The sequence below is a fragment of the Ailuropoda melanoleuca genome, chromosome 6 (genome assembly GCF_002007445.2).
Source record: "Ailuropoda melanoleuca isolate Jingjing chromosome 6, ASM200744v2, whole genome shotgun sequence".
In the NCBI taxonomy this organism is placed as follows: domain Eukaryota; kingdom Metazoa; phylum Chordata; class Mammalia; order Carnivora; family Ursidae; genus Ailuropoda; species Ailuropoda melanoleuca.
In genome coordinates this window covers 9,579,366-9,605,996 of record NC_048223.1, presented here as the reverse complement: position 1 = coordinate 9,605,996, position 26,631 = coordinate 9,579,366, and the positions used below count along the sequence as shown (strand labels likewise).

General features: G+C 40.6%; 1 protein-coding gene across 3 annotated transcripts; it reads left to right on the top strand.

Annotated features, from left to right (window-relative positions):
- Positions 1 to 7,572: 7,572 nt before the first annotated feature.
- MRPS22 (mitochondrial ribosomal protein S22) lies at positions 7,573 to 26,477 on the top strand. 3 transcript variants are annotated; one of them, XM_034661910.1, is made up of 5 exons: positions 7,573 to 7,762; positions 21,765 to 21,928; positions 23,018 to 23,182; positions 25,286 to 25,429; positions 25,742 to 26,477. In XM_034661910.1, exons 2-5 carry the CDS (start codon positions 21,833 to 21,835, stop codon positions 25,847 to 25,849), a joined length of 513 nt encoding a protein of 170 aa, XP_034517801.1. In that variant the 5' UTR covers positions 7,573 to 7,762; positions 21,765 to 21,832; the 3' UTR covers positions 25,850 to 26,477. The 3 variants fall into 3 exon arrangements, with proteins under 3 accessions (XP_034517801.1, XP_034517802.1, XP_034517803.1); XM_034661911.1 differs by adding an exon at positions 23,296 to 23,441 and having other exon boundaries at positions 25,286 to 26,477; XM_034661912.1 differs by lacking the exons at positions 25,286 to 25,429; positions 25,742 to 26,477 and adding exons at positions 23,296 to 23,370; positions 23,475 to 24,923.
- Positions 26,478 to 26,631: the final 154 nt, after the last annotated feature.

Here is a 26,631-nt window from a genome sequence, read left to right as displayed (position 1 = left end):
CAAAGACTACGGGAAAAAGTAACTAGAGCTCAATCCTTCATGAAAATAGAATAAAAATTCTAAAACTGTTATCAAATCAGCCCAACGATATGTATTTAAAAAAGGGACATCCTGGGGCGCCTGGATGGCTCAGTCGTTGAGCATCTGCCTTTGGCTCAGGGCATGATCCCGGCGTTCTGGGATCGAGTCCCACATCAGTCTCCTCTGCTGGAAGCCTACTTCTTCCTCTCTCACTCCTCCTACTTGTGTTCCCTCTCTCACTGGCTGTCTCTCTCTGTCAAATAAATAAATAAAATCTTAAAAAAAAAAAAGGGACATCCTTATCAATGAGGTTTATTCCAGGAATGTGGGGTTGGTTTAACATATGAAAAACAATCATTGTAATCCCCCATATTAACACACTATAAAAGAAAAAACTTATCGTCATCTCAACAGATTCTAAAAAAGCATTTGATGAAAATTAGACATCCATCCCTGAGAGAAACTGTCAGCAAAATAGGAATAAAATGAATTTCTGCAACCTGACAAAGGACAGCTCTGAAAAAACAGCATTACACTTAATGTGAAAGACTGAATGCCTCTCCTCTAAGATCAGGAACAAGACAAGGATGTCTCTTCTCACCACTGCTCTCCAACATTGTACTGGAGGTTCTAGCAAGTATAATTAGGCAAGAAAAAGTCGGGACAGGAGGGGGTGGGGGGGAGTCATCCAGATTGAAGAAGTAAAAGCTATCTTTATTCACAGACAACCTGATTGTTTATGTAAAACACCTGATGGAAGCTACAAAGAAGCTACTAGAACTAAAAAGTGAGTTTAAGCAAGTTTGCAGGATACGAGAGCAATACACAAAAACCGATTGTATTTCTAGACTAGCAAAAATCATACATTGAAACTAAAATAACATTTACAATAGCATCAAACATATGAAACACTTAGGGATAAATCTGACCAAAGATATGATCTGTACATTGAAAACTACCAAACGTTGCTTAGAGAAGCTGAAGAAGACCCAAATAAATGGAAAGATAAGCATCGTTAGTGGGTTAGAAGACTCAGGATTGTTAAGATACCGATTCTTTCCAAATGGATTTATTTGGAGAGAATCCATCTGATTTAGTTGGAGATCTTAGATTTGATCTGGGATTTGATATAATTTTCATCAAAACTCCAGCAGAATTTTTTTTTAAGATTCATTTATTTGAGAGGGAGTGCATGCACACGCCCCTGCAGGGAGGACTAGAGGGAGAAAATCCCTGCTGAATGGGGAGCCCAACACTCGGCGGGCGCCCCCAACCCCCGAGATCACGACCTGAGCCAAAACCAAGAGTCAGATGATTAACCAACTGAGCCACCCAGGTGCCCCTCCAGCAGGATTTTTGTAGAAACTGAAAACCAGATTCTAAAATTTATATGGAAATGCAAAGGACATAAAGTAGCCAAAACAACTTTGGGGGGAAAAAAAGAAAAGGAAAGGAGAACAAAATTGGAGAACTAACACCACCCAATTTCAAGATTTATTATAACACCACAGTAATAAAAGAACAGTGTAGTATTGGCATAAACATATAAAAATAGGTCACTGGATGGGGCATCTGGGCGGCTCAGTTGGTTAAGTGTCTGCCTTCAGCTCAGGTCATGAGCTCAGGGTCCTGGGATCAAGCCCTGTATCAGGCTCCCTGCTCAGTGGGGAGCCTATTTCTCCCTCTCTCTCTGCCCCTCCCACCCACTTGTGCTCTCTTTCTCAAATAAATAAATAAAATCTTTAAAAAATAGAGGTCATTGGAATAGAATAGAGACTTCAAAAGTACACCCACACAGATATGGACGGCTGATTTTTTTAAAAGGTGCAAAGGGCAAAGGCAATTCTGTGCAGAAAGGGTAGTCTTTTCAGGAAATGATTCTGGAACAATTGGCATACATCTGCAAAAATATACTTCAATCCATACCTCACACTATATTAAAAAAAATAACTCAAAATGTACCATACATCTAAATGTGCAATGTAAATCTATGAGCCTTCTAAAAGAGAACACAGGAAAAAGCTTTGTTACCTTGGGTTAGGCAAAGCATGGCACATGAAAGAACACATTGATAAATTGAACTTCATCAAAATTAAAAAGTTCTCTCTTAAAGATGTTGTTAAAAGAATAAAGGGAAGCCACAAACTGGGAGAAAGTATTTGCAAACATATTTTTAATATAGGTCTTTTATCCAGAATATATAAGATTTCTTGAAATTCAATAATAAGAAAACAACCCAACTTTAAAAAATAGGCAAAAGATTGGAATAGAGAGCTCGACAGAGAAGATCCTGGCAAATAAGCACATGAAAAGATGTTCAATATCATTAGTCATTAGGCCAATGAAAACTAAAAATCACAATGAGATACCACAACACATGTATTAGAATGGCAAAAATTAAAAAGACTGACCAGCATCAAGGGGTACTGAGGAAGCAAAACTCTCAAAGGCTGCTGGAGGAGATTTAAAATGGTTCAACAACTTTGGAAAACACTTTGGAAGTTTCTTGAAAAGTTCAATGCACCTTTCATATGATTCAACCATCCCACTCCTAAATATTTTCCCAAGAGCAATGGAAACGTATGTCCAAAGACTTGTACATAAATGGTAATTGGAGTTTTATTTCTTAATAGCCGGGGACTGGAAACAACCCCAAAGTCCCTCAGCAGGTGACTGGATAACAAATTTTTGTACATCAATATAATGGAATATTACTCAGCAATAAAAAGGTACAGGCTATTGATACACATGACAACATGGGTGAACCCTAAAATAATTATGCTGAGTGGAAGAAGCTGGACAGAAAGAGTACGTACTTAGGATGCCTTTTTATCAAACTCTAGAAAATGCAAGCTCATGTGTAGGGGAGGAGCTCAGTGGTTGCCTGGGGGAAGGAAGTCACACAGATGGAGTGGAAGGAAGGGATTCCCAAGGGGCATGAGGAAACTTTGGGGGTGATGGGCATGTTTGTAATCTTGATATGGTGATGGTTACATGGTATGTACACAGGTCAAAACTTATCAAATTATATGCTTTAAATATGTGCCATTTAGTGTATGCCAATTATACCCGAGTAAGCCTGTTTGTTTACTTGTTTGTTTTAAAAAAATCAGCTGGGGATGCAGAAGGTGGCCAGCCACCTTTGGATTACTTCATTTTCACAAGACATACCAGCATAGAAAGAAAACTCATCGAGCAAGGCTGCTTACTGGTGTCATGTAGTTGATGGGGAGATTGTGATGTACTGATGTAGCCAAAGTCCCAGGGCAGGAGGGGGATCGGTCTGGCCACTCATGTCTCTGGACTGCTAGTTTGGGTCAGTTCATTCCATTGGAAATGTTTGTCGCCCTGGATGGGTTTTAAAGGAGACAGGAGAAATCCTGCACAGCCATGGAACAAGATGAGATGAGACCAGAACATGCTGATGTTGGCAGTAACGGTAATAATGCTCTCTCTCACTGGCTGGGCACTGACTGTGACCCAGAGCCCCAGTTGCTTCATGTCTGTTCACCCTCACTCTTGTCCTCTGTGGAAGCTGCTATCATGTCATCTTTGAGAGGAGGAAATGAAGGTGGGGAGTAGCAAGGGCTCAGACAGCTAATGAGTCGTGGAGCTAGAATTTTAACTCATATCTTACCTGATCCCCAAGCTCTTACCATGAAACTGCCCCCATTCCCAGGCCAGTATACACATGTGAACACATGCGTATTCACCTGTACACAAACAAGACCACACACACACACTTTACATATGTGCGTGTGCATGCATACATGGATTTACATTCATGTACATACGTATTTGAACACATACGCACATTCACGTGCATACAAAATGGCCACCGATGCATACACACATGCATGCATATATGTCCCCTGAAGCCACACACATATACACACACACATTTGCATGACACATATACATAGGCATACATGCTGAGAACACCCTAAGAGTTTATATTCTGCTCTTTTGGTGCTGGCTTCCCATTAGCAGCAACCATGGCAACCCACTGTCAGCCTCTCCCAGTCCAGGCCCCAGGACGCTGAAGTTCTGAGTCTAAAGTGAAATTATGCTCAGGCCCCTGATCTGGGGACTGCATGCAAGTCAGGGCAATCAGATGCATCCCATTTTCTCATGAAAGAAATTTCTGACAGGCTTATTAACCTTTGAAAATACCAGCTCTCTGTCCAAAGGACTTCCGGAGTCCAGATCGAACTGAAAAATAATCTTGTGACAGACCACCTGGTTCTGAGCTGATGGGAATTACTTTCAACCCAGGCCAGCATGTCCCTCCGACAAAATGTTCCACATACCAAATCTGACAGCAGCCGGCTCTCGGGAGCAAGGGAGCCAAGTGTCAGCTATTATAGATCATATCCATGAAGGCTGTGACATAGGGTGATTGCTCTGGGCCTCCGTCATTGTGGGGGCATCTGGGATAGCAGGAAGGAGCTGGGCTAAGTGCCTTTGACATTTATGTCCCTGTGCTATAGGACAGAGAGTCTGCCTGTCATCACAGACAGATGTAGGCTTGGCCTCTGGCAATCATTTTCTCTTTTGAGTGTTCAGTTTGGGGTAGAATTATAGTTTGGTGGGTGCTGTCAGGAATAAAGAGACAGAGTGTCATGTGGAAAATTGGAGATAAATGGATTAACTCCAGGATTGGAGGAAGTGACTCATCCACCCCATTGTCTCATGGTGGAGGACAGTCTTCTTGTCTGCTCTTTTTGGGCCACCTTCTGGGGTCAGAAGATGGTATCATTTCTGGAAGTCTCAGTGTTTTTCCTTACCCCATGAAACACATATGAAACAGCTTTTCTACCATAATAGCTGCCAGGGACCCCAAGTGTAGCCTTGTCTTTGCCTTGAATAAATTGGATGACCTTGGGCAACACCCTTAACGTTGGAGCCTCAGCTTACACATATAGAAGATGCTCGTATGGATGCCTGTCCTGTCTGCCTCACCAATTTGCCATGAAGACCAGCAGGCTGATGAAAAGACTGCACTCCAAGTGACAGGGACAGTGGCTGTACTTTGTCACATCTTTCAGTATCCTCATCATTGCTCACGGTGTTTCTGCTCCAATGTTGACTTTCACAGGCTTCCAGGCAAAATGTTTTCCATCTTCCTCTAGAACTATCTGGGAACCCTGGAGTTTCCATCCTTCAAGGCCTTGCTGTGGCTTGGCTGTTCAGTTTTCTCTTGAACTCTGTGGGATATTCAACATCTTTCTCATCGCTTCCGTACCTGTTTTAGGCAGGAAAAATCTCTGTCACTTATAACCAGGTAATCTTAACTGACGAACATGTAACTCTAAAACTTTCCCTCTGACGATCTTCAGAAAGGCACGAGTAGCTGCCACCCAACCGTCCTGCACCCACCCCATTTATGAAATACCAGGCATCAAATCCTGAAAGTCCTTTATCCTCAAAGTCTGCAAGATAAGGGCTCTCATTATGTATCCATTTTGTAGGTGAGGAACTGAGACTGAAAGATGTGAGCATCTGTCCAAGGTTACAGCTAGAACCAGGAATCTTGGTTGATACATGTCAGTAAAACTTACTGTGGCCCCACATACGGGTGATTAGTGAAAGGAACGGGAGAGGATCTCTGGCCAAGATAACACCTTTCCCCATCTCTCTCTTTCTCAAAGCACATAGTCTACCATCTCTGCTTCTGTTCCATCTTCCTGCCTTTCTCTTGGACTGGCTTTCTCTGCTTACTCATCAGGGAGTGTATTGCTGGGAAAGGGAGCTCCAAACCTAACTTTAGTAATTAATTTCAAGGTTCTGCCATCAACTATGGTTTTTGTGTTTCTTAGTTTGAATATTAAGAGAAAACCTGTTTGGTGCTTGGACAGCTGGGGTAAGCTGAAAAATGTCCTTCCTTCTCCAAAAATATCTAACTCCTAGAACTTGTGACTGTTACCTTATATAGAAAGTCTTTACAGAAGTGATTAAGTTAAGGATTTTAAGATGGGGAGATTATCCAGGATTATCAGGGCAGGTTCCAAATGGAATCATACATATCTTTATCAGAGTGAGGCAAAGGGAGATTGGGCACAGACAGAAGAGGTTATGTGACAGTGGAGGCAAAGCTGGGAGTGATGCAGCCATAAACCAAGTAATGCTTGCAGTTACCAGAAGCTGGAAGAGACAAGGAGCAGATTCCCCTCTAGAGCCTCTGAAGGGAGTGCAGCTCTGCTGATACTCTGCTTTTGGCAGTGATACTGATTTCAAATTACTGGTAGCCAATACTGTGAGAGAATAAATTCATGTTGTTTTAAGGCACCAGATTGTTCTAATTTGTTACAGTGGCTACAGGGGACTAATACAGCAGCCAATGGATTCATTCCTCCTGCATTGGGTGTACACTCATTGTCCAAACAGTATTATCCAGGGGGATGTTAATATGAAAAACATAGCCAGTGAGGCCTACCCTCTCAGCAGTGCCTATGGGAAAGAAGTAGGTGACAATCTTTAGAGAAAGGGAGACACTTACATGCATCTCACTACCACTCCCTGACACCTGCTATCATGTAGGTGTGAGAGGAAGTGTTGGGAAGCACAGGGCAGCAGCCATGCCTGAAAGCAGCACCACGATGAGGGCTGTCTCCTTCTCCACCCAAACAGGGAGTGTGTTCAGAAACAGCTCTTAAGGGGCAGTAGTGGAAAACAGGAAAGGTTAGAAAATGAGTCTGCCTGTCCAACTAATTCAAACAAGTGTTAACATCCTCCTTTAGCTAGGCCTTGGGATGAGTTCTTAGCATAGGCACCAAACTACAGGGAAGAGAAAGATCTACACATCCTGAACAGCTGGTAAGAAAATAACAGGATCATTAAATCATTCACTTAGTCATTTATTCAACCAGTGGTTGCTGTGCATAGAGATGTACCGGGTTAGGTGACAGTACAATAAAATATGTAGAGCAATCCTCTCCATGGGATGAGAAAAATAAGCAAAATAATCATAAATTGAGAAAAGGGCTATGAAGTAAAGGAGTAAGTTTCTGAGACAGAACGAGGTGTACGAGTGGGTGGGGATGAAGGTGGTGGTGGCAGTCAGGCCTTGGAATCCGGAGTTACATTTGGCGTGCGGGAGGGTGTGTGATAAGTTTGAATGGGTAAGTCGAATAGGCAGTTGGATTTATTTTTTTTTAATGTTTTTTTATTATGTTAGTCACCATACAGTACATCCCCGGTTTCCGATGTAAAGTTCGATGATTCATTAGTTGCGTATAACACCCAGTGCACCATGCGGTTGGATTTAAACCTGGGGCTGGGAGAAAAAGTTTGGGCAGGAAATGGAAATTTGTTAGAGCTAAGGAAATGAAGGAAAGGTCCAGGAAAAAGAGAATTTAGAGTTGGTGTAAGTTTTACCTTTGGCTCTATGCATGCAGAGGACACGAACATCTCCCTCGTATGAAGAAAAGGTTTACAAGAAAATTGAAAAGTTGAGCAGCTTGGCCTCCCTCCTCCCTCAACCAGACTACATTTCCCAGAATGCCGCGCGTACCTCGCGAGACTCGAAATCGCTCAGAGCCGCTTCCGGCGCCGATGGCCCTGGATAATCATGGCGACCCTCAGAGCGTGTATTTCGCAGTGGAGCCTCTTAACAGGTTCTCGGAGCACGGAGCGGGTCTGTTTCCGGGCCCGAAGTGGGCTCCAGCTCGGCGCTGATCCAGCCCACTGCCCGGGCCCTGCGGTGCGGGCCTCCCATGCCGTCGGCTTGCCTCTGAGGCGGGTAAGTGACCTGCCAGACATCCGCTGGCATATTCTCCTGGGAGACGTAGAGCCTGCTCCTGGCTGCCGAGAACCACGCGGATCCCATCCCCGGACCCTCGTCCCCGGCTCCTCTAGCAGTGCGCCCTAGGCTAGCCGGCTCCCTTCTGTACCTTGGTACCTGCGCCGTATGTCATTGCCCGCCTTTGTCATTCGTTGACTCAATTAACCGATAGTGCTTGAACTCGGTTCCTTGCAAAGCACAGTGCTACGTTTGGGGGATACGGCCAACTGAACGGGTTTGTCTTTGAGGAACTCATGGCCCAGAGGGGAATTGGCAGTACAGTGTGACCCAGGTCGTGATAGGGGAACACACATAAAAGTGGCACTCAGACTTGGTGGGAATGTCAGGGAAGGGTTCCTGGAAAATAGGACCAGAGCTGAGACCTGGCTAACCATGCTAGGGAGAAAACAGGAAACATTTCAAGCAGAGGAAACAGCATAAGCAAAGTCCAAAAATGAGACTGAACACAGGTAGTTTGGAAATCCATATTCGAGGTAGGATTGATAGGCTTGGTTATGGCTTTGGCTTTAAGTTTAAAAGGAGAAATCAGTGTTGCTTCTCAGGTTTCCGGCTTGAGCGTTGAGTGGAGAAGAGTAGTCCCAAGACAGAGAAGATTAATTGTAGGAACAGTTTTTTTGTTTTGTTTTGTTTTGTTTTGTTTTTTGGCGGGGCGTGTAGGAGGGGAGGTGAGGGAAGAAAAGGCAGGAGTAGATACGATGAGATTGGAAGGGAGGCAGAAGTAAACGTCTGTTTGCACGCATTAAATTTGAGGTGCTTTTGAAATTCGAGTGCGGGTACGCAGTCGTAGCTAAAGTGAGAAACATCGGGTAAAAATGGTAACTCAAGCTGGGGTAATGGGTGAGACTGAGGAGAGAGTAGTGCTGAGCGCGTATTGTCTGCCAGGCACTGTAACTGACCTGGATGCCAGGGATGAGTACAAGAAGTAGAAGACCTGGTTCTGGCCTTTGGGGGAGCACATTGTTTAGTGGGGGACACAGTGAAGTAAGCAGACTACCTTAGTTCTTTTCTAAATGAAGTTGGAAGTCATTGGTGAGTTTTAAGCCTGAATCTTGATTACACTTAAAATTTTTCAGTTTTTTTGAGATATAATTAACATACAGCACTGAATAAGTTTAAGGTGTGCAGCACAATGATTTGACTTCATATATCATGAAATTATTACCACAGTAAATTTAGTTTACCTCTTTAATGTAAATACAAAGAAAAAAATTTCGCTGTGATGAGAACTCTTAGGATTTACTTTCTTAACAACCTTCATATATGCCATTCAGCAGTGCTAACTATTCATCATGTAGTATATTATATCCCTAGTTTGTATCTTTTTACCTGGAAGTTTGTACTTTTTGACCACCTTCATCCAATTGCCTCTCCTCCTGCCCCCTCCTCTGGTAACCATAAGACCACAAGTCTGATCTCTTTTTCTGTGAGTTCTTGTTTGTTTGTTTTAAGATTCCACATATCGTTGAATCATACAATATTTACCTTTCTCTGCTTGATTTATTTCACTTAACATAATGCCCTCACGGTCTGTCCATGTTGTCCCAAATGGCATGATTTCCTCCTTTTTTATGGCTGAATAATATTCCATCACACACACACACACACACACACACACACACACACACCCCACAACTTTATTATCCAGTGATGGACACTTAGTTGTATCTTGGCTGTTATAAATAATGATACTGTGAACATGGGCGTGCAGATATCTCATTGACCTAGTGTTTTAATTTCTTTCAGGTATATTCCCAGAAGTAGGATTGCTGGATTATACGGTAGTTCTATATTTAGTTTTTGAGGAACCTCCATACTGTTTTCCACAGTGGGTGTACCAGTTATAATCCCACCAACAGTGCACACATCACCAGCATCTATTATCTCATGTCTTTTGGATGCTAGCCATTCTAGCAGGCATGAGGTGATACCCCATTGTGCTTTTGATTTCCGTTTCCCTGATTGGTGATGTTGAGTACCTCTTGATGCACCTCTTCATCGTTAGTGTATCTTCTGTGGACAAATGTCTATTCAGGTGCTTTGCTGATTTTTAAATTGGATTATTTGGTTTTTTGCTGTTGAGTTGTGTGAGTCTTTATATATTTTGGATATTAACCCTTTATAGATACATGTTTTGCAAATATTTGTTCTCATTCCATAGGTTGCTTTTTCATTTTGTTGAATGTTTTTTTTTTTGCTCTGCAAAAGCGTTTTAGTTTGACGTATTCCCACTTGTTTATTTTTGCCTTTATTGTTTGTGCTTTGATTGTCCTATCCAAAAAATCACTGCCAGGACTCATGTCAAGGAGCTTTTTCAAACCCTGTGTTTTCTTCTGGGAGTTTTATTGTTTCTAGTCTTACATTTAACTGTTTAATTCATTTTGAGTTAATTTTTGTGAGTGGTGTAATATAAGGATCTGGTTTTATTCTTTTATATGTGAACATGTAAATTTCCCAGCACCATTTATTGAAAAGACTCTTTTCTCCATTGAGTATTGACTTCCTTGTCAAATATTAGTTGAACATATATTCATAAGTTTATTTCTGGTCTCTCACTTCTGTTAGATTTGTCTGTGTGTTTATTTTTATGCCAGTACCATACTGTTTTCATTGCTATAACTTTATAATATAGCTTAAAATCAGGAAGTGTGATGCCTCTCACTTTGTTCTTTTTTTTTTTTTTTAAAGATTATTTGAGAGAGAGAGTGAGAGTGCATATCAGGGGAGGGGGAGAAGTAGAAGGAGAGGGAGAGAGAATCTCCAGCAGACTTCTTGCTGGGTGCAAAGCCCAACGTGGAGCTCCATCTCATGACCTGAGCTGAAACTGAGTCAGTTGTTCAACTGACTGAGCCACCCATGTGCCCCTCACTTTGTTCTTTCTCAAAATTGCTTTGGCTGTTTGAGGTCTTTTGTGGTTCCATACATATTTTAGTACTGTTTTTTTCTATTTCTGTAAAAAATGCCATTGGAATCTTGATAGGGATTACATTGAATCTGCAGATGACTTTGGATAGTATGGACATTTAACAATAATATTTCATCCAATCCATGAACGTTTATTTAGTCCTTTCCATTTATTTGTGTCTTCGTTAGTTTTTTTTTTTTCATTGAAGTATAGTTGACATACAATGTTATATTAGTTTCAGGTGTACAACATAGTGATTTGACAATTCCTTACACTGCTCGGAGTTTACAATGATAAGTGTAGTCACCGTTTGTCACCATATAATATCGACTATATTTCCTATAGGCTGTACTTTTCATCTCCATGACCTATTTATACCTGGAAATTTGTACCTCAGTATCCCTTTTACCTGTTTAACCCATCCCACAACCCACTCCCCTTTGGCAGCCACCAGTTCGTGCTCATTATTTATGAGCCTATTTTTTTTAATTTGTTAATTTGTTTTGTTTTTTAGATTCCACATATAAGTGTAATCATATGGTATTTGTCTTTTTCTGTCTTATTTCACTCAACATATTACACCGTAGTTCCATCTACATTGTCCAAATTGCTATCTCTCTTTTTTTATTGAAATATAGTTAACACAATGTTACATTAGTTTTAGGTGTATGCACAGTAATTCAGTAATTCTATACTTTATGCTATGCTCACAAGTGTAGCTACCATCTGTCACCGTACAATGCTATGACAGTTCCATTGAGTATATTCCCTATGCTGTACCCTTTATACCTGTGACTTATTCTTTCCATCACTGGAAGTCTGTATCTCCCACTCACCTTTGCCCATTTTGCCCATTTTGCCCATGCACCCATCTTCCCTCTGGCAACCATCAGTTTGTTCTCTGTATTCATAGCTCTGGTTCTGCTTTTTCTTTTTTTATTCATTTGTTTTGATTTTTAGATTCTACATATAGTGAAAACATACGGCATTTGTCTTTCTCTGTCTGACTTATTTTACTTAGCATAATACCCTCAAGGTCCAATCATGTTGCAAATGGCAAACTCTCATTCCTTTTTAATGGCTGAATAATATTCCATGGTGCATATACATATATACATATCTATCTATCTATATACATACATACACACCATGTCTTCCTTATTCATTCATCTATCAATGGGCACTTTGTTGCTTTTGTATCTTGGCTATTGTAAATAATGCTGCAATGAGCATGGGGTGAATATATCTTTTCGAATTAGTGTTTGTTTTGGGGGGGTAAATACCCAATATAGTGGAATTACTGAGTTATGTGGTATTTCTATTTTTAGTTTTTTGAGGAACCTCCATACTGGTTTTCACAGTGGCTGCACCAATTTACATTCCCACTAGCAGTGCACTTGAGTTCCTTTTCCTCCACATCCTTGCTGACACTTGTTTCTTTTCTTTTTCAGTCTTGCCATTCTGACAGGTGTAAGGTATCTCAGTGTGGCTTTGATTTGCATTTCTCTGATGATTAGTGATATTGAGCATCTTATGTGTCTGTTGGCCATCTGTATGTCTTCTTTGGAAGAATGTCTGTTTAGGTTTTTGACCCATTTTTAATCAGACTTTTTTCAGCATTGAGTTCTATTAAGTTCTTTATGTGTTTTGGATACTAATCCCTCATCTGATACGTCATTTGCAAATATCTTCTCCCATTTAGTAGGTTGCCTTTTTGTTTTTTTTCTTTGCTGTGCAAAAGCTGTTTATTTTGATGTAGTTCCAGTAGTTTATGTTTGCTTTTGTTTTCCTTTCTTGAGGAGATATATCTAGACAAACATTGCCATGGCTGATGACAGAGGAATTACTGCCTATTTTTCTTTTCTAGGAGTTTTATGGTTTCATATTCACCTTTAGGTCTTTAATCCATTTTGAGTTTATTTTTGTTTATCGAGTAAGAAAGTTGGCCCACTTTCATTCTTTTGCATGTAGGTGTCCAGTTTTCCTGGCACCATTTATTAAAGAGGCTGTTTTTTGGGGCGCCTGGGTGGCTCAGTCGATAAGGGTCCACCGTTGCCTCAGGGCGTGATGCTGGCGTTCTGGGATTGAGCCCCGCATCAGGCTCCTCGCTGGGAGCCTGCTTCTTCCTCTCCCAATCCCCCTGCTTGTGTTCCCTCTCTCGCTGGCTGTCTCTCTCTCTGTCAAATAAATAAATAAAATCTTAAAAAAAAAAAAAGAGGCTGTATTTTCTCCATGGTATATTCTTGCCTCCTTTGTCTTAGATTAATTGACCATGTGAATGTGGGTTCATCAGGGATACTGGCCTGTGGTCTGTCTTCTTTCTTTCTTTCTTTCTTTCTTTCTTTCTTTCTTTCTTTCTTTTTTTTTCTCTTTCTGGTTTTGGTATCAGGGTAATGCAGGCCTCACAGAATGTATTTGGAAGCTTTTCTTCCTCTTCTGGTGTTTTTTTTTTTTGGAATAGTTTGAGAAGACTAGGTATTAGCTCTTCTTTACATGTTTGGTGGAATTTACCTGTGAATCCATCTAGTCTTTTGTTTGTTGGGAGTTTATTATTATTATTATTATTATTACTGATTTAATTTTATTACTGATTTAACTTTATTACTAGTAAGGGGTCTATTCAGATTTTTTCTTTCTTTCTGCTTCAGTTTTGGAAGATTGTATGTTTCTGGGAATTTATCCATTTCTTCTACATTGTCATACAGTTTCTTACAGTAGTCTCTTATAATCCTTTGTATTTCTGTGGCGTTGGTTGTTACCTCTCTTTCATTTCTGATTTTATTTATTTGAGTTCTCTTTTTTTCTTGATGCATCTGGCTATAGGTTTATCAATTTTATCTTTTCAGCAAACCAGGTCTTGGTTTCAGTGTTCTTTTCTATTGTTTTTTTATTCTCTTTTTCATTTTTTTTCTGCTCTAAACTTTATTATTTATTTCTTTTAATGTTGGGCTTTGTTCTTTATCTAGTTCCTTCAAATATAAGGTTAGATTGTTTATTTGAGATTTTTCTTGTTTCTTTGGTAAGCCTGTATCGCTATAAATTTCCCTCTTAGAACTGCTTTTTGCTGTGCTCCAAAGATTTGGGGCTGTTGTGTTACCATTTTCATTTGTCTCCATATATTTTTTATTTCCTTTTTGATTTCTTTGTTGACCCATTGGTTGTTTAGTAACATGTTGCTTAGCCTCCATGTGTTTGTGTTTTTTCCATTTTTTCCCCCTTGTAATTGATTTCTAGTTTTATTCTGTTATGGTTGGGAAAGGTGCATGATATGATTCAGTCTTCTTAAATTTGAGACTTGTTTTGTGGTCTATCATGTGATCTGTCCTGGAGATTGTTTCATGTGCACTTGAAAATAATGTGTATTCTGTCGTTTTTGGATGGAATGTTCTGTATGTATATCTACTAAGTTTATCTGGTCTAATGTGTCATTCAAAGACACTGTTTCTTTATTGATTTTCTGCCTGGATGGTCCATCCATTCATTTAAGAGGGGTATTAAAGGGCCCTGCTATTATTGTATTGCTGTCAGTTTCTCCCTTTATGTCTGCTAATATCAGCTTTATGTATTTAGGTGCCTCAATGTTGGGTGTGTAGAGATTTACAGTTGTTATATCTTCTTGTTGGATTGGTCCTTTTGTCATCATGTAATGTTCTTTGTTTCTGGCTACAATCTTAGTTTTATTTACTTTTTATTTTTTTAAAGATTTTATTTATTTGCGGGGGGGGGGAGCATGAGCAGTGGGAGGGGCAGAGGGAGAGAGAATCTGAAGCAGACTCCTCACTGAGCAGGAAGCCTGATGCAGGCCTCGATCCCACGACTGTGAGAGCACCACCTGAGCCAAAACCAAGAGTCAGACGCTCAACTGACTGAGTACCCAGACGCCCCTACGGTCTTATGGAACAGTCTTTTAAAGTCTGTTTTGTCTGATGGAAGTACTGCTACTCTGGCTTTTTTTTCTCCTTCCATTTGCATGGAATATCTTTCCCATCATTTCACTTTGAGTGTCTGATGTCTTTAGTTCTGCAGTGAGTCTCTTGTAGGCAGCGCATAGATGGGTCTTGTTTTTGTTTTTTAATCCATTCAGCCACCTTATATCTTTTGTTTGGAGCATTTGGTCCATTTACACCTAAAGTAATTATTGATAGGTATTGCACTTACTGCTATTTCATTCATTGTTTTCTGGTGGGTTTTGTAGTTCTTCTCTGTTACTTCTTTTCTTGCTCTCTTAACTTGTTTGGTGGCTTTCTTTAGTGCCATGTTTGGCTTTCTTTCTCTTTATTTTTTGTGTATCATAGGTTTTTGATTTGTGGTTACCATGGGCTCATATATAGCATCATATGTGTATAGCGGTCCCTATTAACTTGATGGTTAAGTTTGAACACATTCTAAAAGTACTAAGTTCTCACTTCCTTTTTTCCATGTTTTATATATATGATGTCATATTTTATATATATTTACTTTGTATGTCCCCTAATTTTTCCCTAATTTTTGTAGATATAATTGATTTTATTGCTTTTGTGTTTTAACTTCCTTCTGGCTTTATAAAAGTGATTAACCTACTACCATTACTATGTGTTTGCTCTTACCAGTGAAAGCTTTTCCTTTCACAATTTTCTGACTTGTAGTTATTGTCTTTTTTTTTTTTTCACTTAAGAATTCCCTTTAACATTTCTTGTAAGGATGATTTAGTGGTGATGAACTCCTTTAATGTTCATCTGGGTAACTCTTTATCTCTCTAGTTCTGAGTGAATGATAATCTTGCAGTATATTCTTTTTTTTCTTTTAAGATTTTATTTATTTGAGAGAGCACGTGAGCTAGCAAGCGGAAGCTGGGGAGGGGCATGGGAGAGGGAGAACCAGACTCCCTGCTGAGCAGGGAGCCCAACCCGGGTGCTCAATCCCAGGACCCTGAGATCATGACCTGAGCCAAAGGCATATCTGAACAGTCTGAGCCACCCAGGTGCCCCTAGAGTATCATTGGTTGTAAGTTTTTTCCTTTCAGTACTTTGAATATGTCCTGCCATTCTTTCTGACCTGCAAAGGTTTTGCTGAAAAATCAGGTGATAGCATTATGGGGTTTCCCTTGTATGTAACTGTTTGCTTTCCCTCTTGCTACTTTTAATATTCTACCTTTACCTTAAATTCTGTCATGTTAAGTATTATGTGTCAGTGTGGACACTTTTTGGGTTCATCTTGTTTGTAGATTTTTGTGTTTCCTGAACCTTGATGTCTTCCCAGATTAGGGAAATGTTCAGCTATTATTTCTTTAAATAAGTTTTCTCCTCCCTTATCTCTCTCTTTTTCTTTTGGGATCCCTATAATACAATGTTATTGTGCTTGATGATGTTATAGAGGTCCCTTAACCTCTTCTTACTTTTTGCTCTTCGGCTTGGTTGGTCTCCATTATACTGTGTTGCAGATCACTGATCCATTCTTCTGCATTCTGTAATCCGCTCTTGATTCCCTCTGGCTTATTTGTCCTCTCAGTTACTATATTCTTCAGCTCTCACTGGTTATTTTTTATATTTTCTATCTCTTTGTCGAAGTTGTAAATTCATCTGTTCTTAGTCCAGTTGAGTATCTTTGTAGTTGTTACTTTGATCTTTTTATTAAGCATATTCTTTATCTTTGTTTTGTTTAGCCCTTTTTCTGTGATTTTGTCTTGTCTTTCATTGTGGACATATTCTTCGCTCTCCTCATTTTTTTCTGACTTTCTGTTTGTTTCTCTTTGTTAGATGGGTGTGTCTCCAGGTCTCGGAAGCAGTGTCCTTGTGTAGAAGAGGCCCTGTGGTGGCCTGTAGCACAATCCCCTTGTCACCAGACCAGGTGCTCCTGTGTGGTCTGTGTGCACTGTCGTGTTGTGGCTGAGCCCCAGTTGCTGTGGGCATGCTGGTGGGTGGGACTGGCCCTTAGCTCAGCTGGCTTAGTGTCCTGCTTTGTTTACTGCAGGCACACTGGGCAGCATTTGCTGTCTTTACTGTTGAGAGGCCTGGCTGCAGCTGCTGTGGGCTTGCTGGTGGGTGGCCTGGCTGTCTGCAGTTAGCTGCTGAGACGGCTGTGGGCCCACTGAAGAGGGCAAGGTTTGCTCCCTGTGCAGGCAGGTAAGAGACCTGGCTGCAGGAATCGAGTGCATGCTGGTGTGTGGGGTTATCTTCCCCCTCTCCCCGTGGCAGGAGTTGCTTTGGCGAGGCGCTCGCCAAGGCAGGTGGGTTGGGTGGGACGGATCTACAGGGCAACACTGAGGAAAGGCACGCGGCGCTAGTAAGGTAGATGGAGAGCGGGGCTCCTGAAAGTGTCTGGCTATCTGGGCTTGGGGAGGGCAAGAAAAATGGCGCCCACCATCACTTTCATTCCTGAGGAAGTTTCCTGCAGATTCCTCTTTCTCTGGCAAATGTCCTCAGATTAGTCAGGAAATCTCTTTAACATATGCCCCAGGCACTTTTCAGACTGCTGCTTTTGTGCTGTGTCTGGGGTGAGTTATTTAGCATGCGGGGTCTTTATGGACAGCCTCTCAGTTTTTTAACCTCCAGCTCTCCCAGAGTTTAAAGTCAGCCCCACTCATTTTTCAAAGCCAGACCTTTTGGGGACTCCTTTTCCCAGTGTGGGTCCCAGGGCTAGGGAAGTCTAGTCTTGGGGTCCGATCTTCTTGCTCCTCTGCGCTTGTGATGTCCTTCTTGTTTTTGGTTAGTTGAGTCAGGGGTTTGGTTCCTGAATATGTTTCCACCCATCCTACCCTTTTTGATATGGTCTTCATTCTGCCACTAGCTGTGGAAAATCTGTTCAGCCATCTTCAGGTTTTTTTCGTAGTGGCCATACGTGTAGTTGTTGCCTCAGTGTGCCATGGGACGAGGTGAGCTCAGGATCTTCCCACTCCACCATCCTCCCTTCCTTCCTCTTCTTTGATCTCTTTCATCAGTGTCTTTTAGTTTTCAGTACAGGGATCTTTCACCTCTTTGGCTAAATTTATCCCTAAGCATTTTATTGTTTTTGATGCTATTGTCAGTGGGATTGCTTGCTTTCTTTTTCACATAATTTGTTAGTATTGAAATGCTACCAATTTTTAAATGTTAATTTTGTATCCTGCAACTTTACTAAATATATTAATTAGATCTAATAGTTTTTTGATGGAGTTTTTAGGGTTTTTACATACAAAATCCTGTGGTCTGCAACTAATCAGAGACAAGTTTACTTACTCCTTTCCAGTTCTGGTACCTTTTATTTTTTCTTGCCTAATCGATTGGCTAGGACTTGCAGCATTATGTTGAATAGGAGACAACCTTGTTTTATTCCTGAACTTAGAGGAAAGGCTTTTAGTCTTTTATGGTAGCTGTGGGTTTGGCATATATTATGTTGAGGTATGTTCCTTCCATACCTAATTTGTTAAGAGCTTTTATCAGGAGTTGAACTTTGTCAAATGCTTCTTCTGCATCTATTGAAATGATTATATATATGATTTTTTTCTGTCAGTTCATTGTGATGTATCACATTGATTTGTGTATGTCAAACTATCCTTGCATCCCAGGGATAAATGCCACTTGATCATGGTGAATGATCTTTTTATGTGCTGCTGGATTTAGTTTGCAAGTATTTTATTGAGAATTTTTACATCTGTAGTTATCAGGGATATTGGCCCCTGTAGTTTTCTGGTAGTGTCCTTTTCTAGCTTTGGTAAGGGACTAGATTGGGTGCATTCAGGGTGGTATGGTTGTAGAGTCTGGCTTTGGTATCAGGATAATGCTGGTCTAGTGAATGAGTTTGGGAGTGTTCTCTCCTGTCCAGTTTTTTGGAGGAGTTTAAGAAGGATTGGCATTAATTCTTCTTCAAACGTTTGGTAAAATTCACCTGTGAAGCCATCTGCTGCTGGGCTTTTCTTTGTTGGGAGATTTATTGTTGCAGATTTACTTTCCTTAGTGTGTTCAGATTTTCTGTTTCTTCCTCAGTCTTGGTAGATTGCATGTTTTTAAGAAATTTCCCATTTTTATAGGCTGTCCAGTTTGTTGCCATATAATTATTCACATTGCCCTTTTAGAATCCTTTGTATTTCTGTGGTGTGAGTTGTAATGTCTCCTTTTTCATTTATAATTTTGTTGATTTGGGTCTTCTCTATTCCTTGCTTAGTCTAGCCAAAGATTTGTCAGTTTTGTTATCTTTTCAAAGAACCATCTCTTAGTTTTGTTAATCTTTTCTATTGTTTTGACTACATTTTAAAGAGATTACTCTGGCTGTTCTATGGAGAATGGTCTGTAGTGGCGTCAGAATAAAGTCAGGGAGACTGGTTAGGAGGTTAGGGCAAGAGATGAGGATGGCCTTGATCATCAGAGTAGTGGCAGTGGGAAGTGGAGGATTAAAAAGCGATTTATGAGGTATAATAGACAGTATGTTGTGTGATAGTGTCCTTTCTTTGTAAAATGGGGATAATCCTATTTCTGGGGTTGTAAGGATTAAATGTGCTAAATATGTAAAATACTTAGGTCAATAAGTACTGGCATATAGTAAACATCTAACAAATGTTAGTTGTTATCATTGCTGTTACTGTTAACAGCTGCTGTTGGCTAGATGTGGAGGGTAAAGGAGAAGTCAGGAATGACTATAAGGTTTCTGGCCCACATGACCTGTTGGATGCTACTAAGATAAGGAACAATAGGAAAAGCAGGTTTGAGACAGGAGAAAATTGATGTGTTCTGCTTTGGCAATACTGAAGTGCATGTGAGATCATGGGGTAGGTGGATGGAAGAGGATCTTGACTGAAGATTCAGATTTTAGAGTCTCTAGCTTATAGAAGTAAATTAAAATTATAGGTTACTAGGATATCCTCCAGCAAGAATGTAAGAAGGGAGAAGAGAAGGGTATAGTTCAGAATTTTTAGGGTCACCAGCATTTATAGGACTAGCTGAGGAGCTGGGAAGGAATGGTACTTTTTTCCCCCTCCTTCTTTTCCTAGTGGAAATGGAAATAGAGGAAGTTAGGCAAAGGGGTGGGCAAACTGTATAGGTGGTGTCTGGGTCTCCTCACCTGTCCAAGGCTCTTCCATGACACCCCATGGCCTTTTCAGTCTCATGTCTGGGGATCCAAGCCTGTATTTCCTAGTTGCATCCCCTTAGCCTGGAATTTCCATCCTTTTCTTCTCTGTCCTGTTTGGGCCCCATGGGAAGCCTTCTTGATCCTGCTGCCTTGGCCTTTTGTGCTCCAAGAGTATGTGTGTAGCACTTGCACTGGGAAGCACCAGGATAGACTAGAGTTGATCTGATCTCTAGAAACAAACTTTGGTTTAAATCCTGACTCTGTCACTTAACAGCTAGTTGGTCTTTAGGTAGGCTCCAGTATCCTCATTTATAAAATTGAGATATCAGTATCTATTTTGTGGGTTGCTGTAAACATTCCTGAAAATGTATGTAATGCCTGGCATCTAGGAAACAGCTCTGTAAATTAGTAGTAGTAGTAATAGTACATTATTTATTTATTTTAAAGATTTATTTATTTGAGAGAGTGCGTACGCATGCACATGTGCACATGCAAGTAGGGTGGGGGCAGAGGGAGACAATCCTCAAGCAGACTCCCTGCCAAGATGGGAGCCCATTGTGGGGGAGGGGGGGGCTTGATCCCATGACCCATGAGATCATGACCTGAGCTGAAACAAAGTCAGACACTTAACCAACCGAGCCAGGTTGGTTTATTTATTTTTAAGATTTTATTTTTAAGTAATCTCCACACCCAACATGGGGCTCAAACTTACAACTTCAAGATCAAGAGTCACACGCTGTACTGACTGACAGCCAGGAGCCCCACATTAATTACTTTTTTTTATTTTTAAAAATAGACTTTATTTTTTGAGCAGTGTTAGGTTACAGCAAAATTGAGTAAAAGTACAGAGTTCCCATATTACCACCCCTTTAGCCCCATTCTCAGCCTGTGTCACCATCAGTATCCTGTATCAGAGTCAAACATTTGTTGTAATTGATGAATATACATTAACATCTCATTATCACCCAAAGTCCATAGTTTACATTAGAGTTCACTCTTGGTGTTGTACATTCTATGAGGTTTTTTTTTATTATGTTCAGTTAGCCAACATACACTACTCCATTGTTAGTTTTTGATGTAGCGTTCAGTGATTCATTAGTTGCGTATAACAGTCAGTGCTCATCACTCTATGAGTTTTAACAAATGTGTAATAACACGTATCCACCATTGTAATATCATACAGAATAAATTCTCTGTGCTCAGATATTTGTCCACTTTTCTTCTCTTAACTCCTGGCAACCGTGGGTCTTTTTACTGCTTCCACAGTTTTGCCTTTTATGAAATGTCATATAGTTAGAATTATACAGCATATAACTTCTTTCAGATTGGCTTTTTCCACTTATTAATATACTTTTAACATTCCTCCATGTCTTTTCATGACTTGATAGCTTATTTTTTCTTAATTATTTATTTTAGGGAGAGAAAGAGCAAGAGCNCTAATTATTTTAGGGAGGGAAAGAGCAAGAGCAGGAGGGGCAGAGGGAGAGGGAGAGAGTCTCAAGCAGACTGCGTGGAGCCCTGTGCAGGGCTTGATCTCATGACCCTGAGATTGCATCATATTTTTTTTATTTTAATTTTTTACTTTTTTATTTTACTTTTTTATTTTTTTAAAAGATTTTATTTGAGAGAGAGAGAACGAGTGGGGAGAGGGACAGAGAGAGACAGAGAAGCAGGCTCCCTGGTGAGCAGGGACCCGGATGTGGGGCTCAATCCCAGCACCCCGAGATCATGACCTGAGCCAAAGGCACACGCTGAACTGACTGAGCCACCCAGGCGCCCCTTAATTTCTTTTTTGTTTCTTTCTCCACTAGATTTTGAATGCCATTTTGGCAATATTCTCATGATCGTAAATGCTCAGTAAATTTTATCAAGGAATGAGTGAATGGATTTCATAGGTATTAACATTATGCATATTGAGGTAGACATTTTGTTAATCGTTTCTGTTAACTTTTCTGTTTAGAGGTCTTGTTGGCTTGTCATTTTTACCATCTTATTTACTAAAATCCATTTTAACAGAATCTGGTAGCTCAGAGAACAAGAAACCTACATTTACGGATGAGGAAGTCCAAAACATACTCATCAAGATGACAGGCTTGAATTTGCAGAAGGTTTTTAAGCCATCTGTACAAGAACTGAAGCCACCAACCTGTAAGCTAATGACCCAGGCACAGTTGGAGGAGGTACGTGAATGCAGAAATACTGGTAGAATGCCTTTCTTTAAAGGGTGAAACAAGATTCCGAGCCCCTCCAGATACCAATAGCTGCTCTTCTGTAGGCACTCATGATGGGGAGTTCCAGGCACAGACTGAGGAAAGAAATGGGAGCAGGCAGGCAGAGAGAAGCAGGGAGCACGGCCGAAATTAGGTGGACTGGGGCATTGGGTCAGGCCTAGGTGTCCAAGCAGAGACTGCTCTGCTCCCAAACCTGCCTGAGTGTCCTTCCTTTGGCCTGCCTGGTTTAGTTTCCTTTCTGAGAGACTTCTGTTGCGTTGAGGATGATGCTCTGGTGGGACTATGAGATCCTGCTGAACCACAGACTACTCTAGGCACCAGGGTCCTCCTGGAGTCACGGGTATGAGTGCTTTGTGCAAAATGCTCTGAAGTATGAATATGTAAAGCATTATTGCTCCTTTTTCTAATTTAAAAGTAAGTTACAGTCATAGCAAAACATTCAGATATCCAGTAGTATATCACATGAGGAGGAAAAGTACCATTTTCACTTCTCAGAGGTAATCACTGCTAACAGTATGGCATGGAGCACTGTGGTCAGTGGTTAAGAGCATGGGCTCTGGAGTTGCCAGGGTTCAAATCCCAGTGCTGCAACTTTTTAGCAATTTACTTCACATGTGTGTGCCTCTATTTTCTCTTCCATGAAATAACAGTGTCACCTAGCTCCTAAGGCAGTTGTGGGCATTAAATGAGCCAGATACAGTCAGAGTATTTGAACAATATATGGTGTGTAATACACACACAATAAATGAAATCCTTTATTCCATTTCAAGCAGCTTTTGTGGCCTGGCTCAGTCTCAGAGCGTTCCTTTGCTGCGTTGAGAATGGTTGAGCCTGTAGATGGTGCTCTCAGCCACACCACATCGTTGGCAAAAGGCCAGGCCCCAGGAGCCTTTTCACTCACTGATTCGGGGCTAGAGCTTCTTCTCTTTGTAGTTCTTGGCATTTTTTTTTTTTTTAAATCAGTAATCTGCTTTTGTCAGATGATCCTTCTGGCTTGCAACCTTGTGGCTTTCCTTAAGAAATATTTTATTTCATTAGGCTACAAGAAAAGCAATTGAGGCAGCTAAAATACGATTAAAAATGCCACCGGTTCTGGAAGAACGAGCACCAATAAATGATGTGTTAGCTGAAGATAAGATTTTGGAAGGAACAGAAACAGCCAGATATGTATTTACTGATATATCGTATAGCATACCACACCGGGTGAGTATATGTCTAATTGCAAAATGATCTTTATTTGAAATATGTGGAGATGGGTCTGAGGGATGAGGGTCAACATTATTGTGACCCAGCTGTCTCTGAATCTTCCAAACCAGAATTCCTGTGACTGGGTGAGACCTTCTGGAAGATCCAGCCCAGCAAAAGGAAGAAGAGAAATGCAGATCAGCCCCCACATCATCATGTTACCATTTCCCTACAGGTTATGGGCACACTTTATTCCAGACTGCAGAGAAAGAGACAGGTGTGCTGTAAGACAGAACTAGGAGTTTACAGNACATCATCATGTTACCATTTCCCTACAGGCTATGGGCACACTTTATTCCAGACTGCAGAGAAAGAGACAGGTGTGCTGTAAGACAGAACTAGGAGTTTACAGACAAACCCACCCCCAAACCACAAATAGGCAGAAATCTTCAAGGCATTGGGAGAAGGGGATTCTGTCTGTCCAAGTTAGAGTAACTCCCTTAGCTGAAACATTCTGAGAAAATGGTTTCTTTCCTGTAAATTCTTGAGGATGCCAAAAAAATCCAGACTTCCCAAAGGATTTTCACTTTTCAGAATTTGCAGCAAGAATGACAGGTTTCTGCAGATAATTTTCAGACCCCACTTGCTGCTTCTGTTGTGGTTTTTATTCTCTAGCTCCTCTTCCCTTGATGGCCAGTTCCAAAAGAACACTCTGGTACTTGTAAACTGTATCAGTTTTGTGTTTGAGTCAAGAGTGAAACAAGCGATTTACAATTCAGCTTACAGAATGCAGAATACTATATAAACCGTGGTTGGGAGAAGGGCCACCCCACGTTAATCTTTTTATCATCTATGATTATGGTCAGAAGACATGATTTGAACAATGTTCATGTCTGTGTATCAACCGCCTATACATCTGACATGATAAACAGGGATCACAGAGGTTCATTTTAATTTAATTTTTTGCTCTGGGGTGCTTTCCTCTACGTTTGCAGTGCTTTGGAGGGTGTTTATGGGAGCATTTTATAACCTGGAAAGAAGAAAGGAACTTAGAATTCAAATTGCCACAGTCCTTTTGAGGAATAATTGTGTTATTTAGACATCTGTTATTTTTTTCTATTTGCAGTACTTAATGAAAGTTTTAATTATATTATCCTCAGAACACATTCAGAGACTCTTACACCTCTGAAAAGTAGAAAGTTAGTACCATCTGGTTAATTTAAACATTAATCAAATGTGTATCAATTACCTGCTATGTGCAAAATTCTGTGTAAGTCACTGGGTATGGCAAAGAATTATAATCCACAGTTCCTGCCCCTTTTCAGCTCTCTGACAGTATCTGAGCAGTGTCAAGAATCTTGCACATGATAAATTGCCAGTTGAATGGCACAAACCATAGGTGGAATTCAGAGGAAGTGATCTCATGGCCTACGATTTGGTAGTTGGAAGAGTGAAGAGCCCAGAGGCAGGTGGACAGTCTCTGACCCATTTATGTCTCATGCCAGTTTGAGGAATTAGTGGTGCAGAATTAATACTTCACATTCCTGGGTTTGTTCCTTTTATCCCAGGGACTTTAGAAGTAGATCACAAAGTAGTAAAGTCTGTTTCAGTGAGACTTTGGGATAGGGAAGTGAAGCAGTTTGAAAGGTCTCATAGCACTTCTTTCCTCTGAAATGGATTTGGATGAATTTCTGAGCAGCTTTTAGTTGAACCATTTTATGTATTAAACCCACTTTAGGACCGTAGTTGGCACTTAGTAAAAACTTTCNGGTCTCATAGCACTTCTTTCCTCTGAAATGGATTTGGATGAATTTCTGACCAGCTTTTAGTTGAACCATTTTATGTATTAAACCCACTTTAGGACCGTAGTTGGCACTTAGTAAAAACTTTCATTTTAGATTTCTGATTGTCAGAGGCACAGCGGTGATTAGTGAAGGATCAAGTCTTGCCAAGTCTTTGAGGTTTAAAATTATCATCGAAATCATATATGACTGCATTTTGCATCTCCCAGTTGCATTTTATATTTTGACTGCAAATTATTCTTATAATGGTGCTTAGTGGAACACCAGAACTAGAACTATGTCTTCACAAGCCCATCCTTGATTATGTTTTCTATTATAGGAGCGTTTTATTGTTGTCAGAGAACCCAGTGGCAGGCTACGCAAAGCCTCCTGGGAAGAACGGGACAGGATGATACAAGTTTATTTCCCAAAAGAAGGCCGTAGAGTTTTAACACCAATAATTTTCAAGGAAGAAAATCTTAAGGTAAGGTGACTTTGGTTTCCTAGAGTCAGTGGTTATGGTATCTTTGTGGAACAAGTTGGCTCTGGTGCTGCAGGGCATTCTGCTTTGATAAACACAGATGAATGTTTCTGATGACGACTCCTCCAGTGTTCTCATCTTGCAATTGGCTTAGTTGGGATTTGAATCGAAGTGTGACAGTTACGAAGCCTGTATTATTTCTGCCTCCCACTTACTGGGCACAGAAGTGGGTGAGTACATCTGTCATGGCATCAGGACAGGTGTTGAACTTTCATGTTTTTCTCATCTAATTCCAACTGTGCTGTGTGGTTTTAGACCATGTACAGCCAGGACCGGCATGTTGATGTCCTCAATCTCTGCGTTGCCCAGTTTGAGCCAGATTCTGCTGAATATATCAAAGTGAGTATATTTTATAGTTTCTAAAGTATGGTTCTGAGTAAGATTTTTACACGGGTAAGAGAAATACCTGAACATCTATTAAGTACCTGGTGTATGTCAAATATTTTGTCCTCAGAGTAGCCTTTGAAGTTAAGGTGGGAGAATTTAAGCTTGGAGAGTTCTGTAGGTGCTGCAAGTTGCACAGCTAGTAAGTGGTAGCGTGAAGGACCCAAACGTGATGGCAGAGCTGCTTCTCTTCANTTTGTCATACAAGAACGGAGTCACTCACTAAAATTTGCCAAAATATGTCTTTCAGTTCAATTTAATAAGTAATCATGTAGTGCTTTCTACATAGAAGATAGTGTAGATAATATAGGTGACAATATGAACTAGGATAGGGCATGCTGTGTCAAAGCTTGCAAACCAGAAATGATTGTGGGGAAGGGTGCTAGATTATGCAGATAATTATCACCTTGGGTTTGAGATGTTAGGTGCTAAGAGAAGATTAAAGAGTGCTTTCAGGAAAGGTTTCATAGGGGTCTTGAACAGGGTTCTAGTTCTAGAATGGCAGGGAACATTGTGAACTTGGGTGAGAAGAGGTGTTTCAGGTAGGGAGAGGGAACAGTGTAAACAAAAGGCAGGAAACAAAGTGTGCTTGCAAATGGCCAGTCATCTGGCTTGNGTCATACAAGAACGGAGTCACTCACTAAAATTTGCCAAAATATGTCTTTCAGTTCAATTTAATAAGTAATCATGTAGTGCTTTCTACATAGAAGATAGTGTAGATAATATAGGTGACAATATGAACTAGGATAGGGCATGCTGTG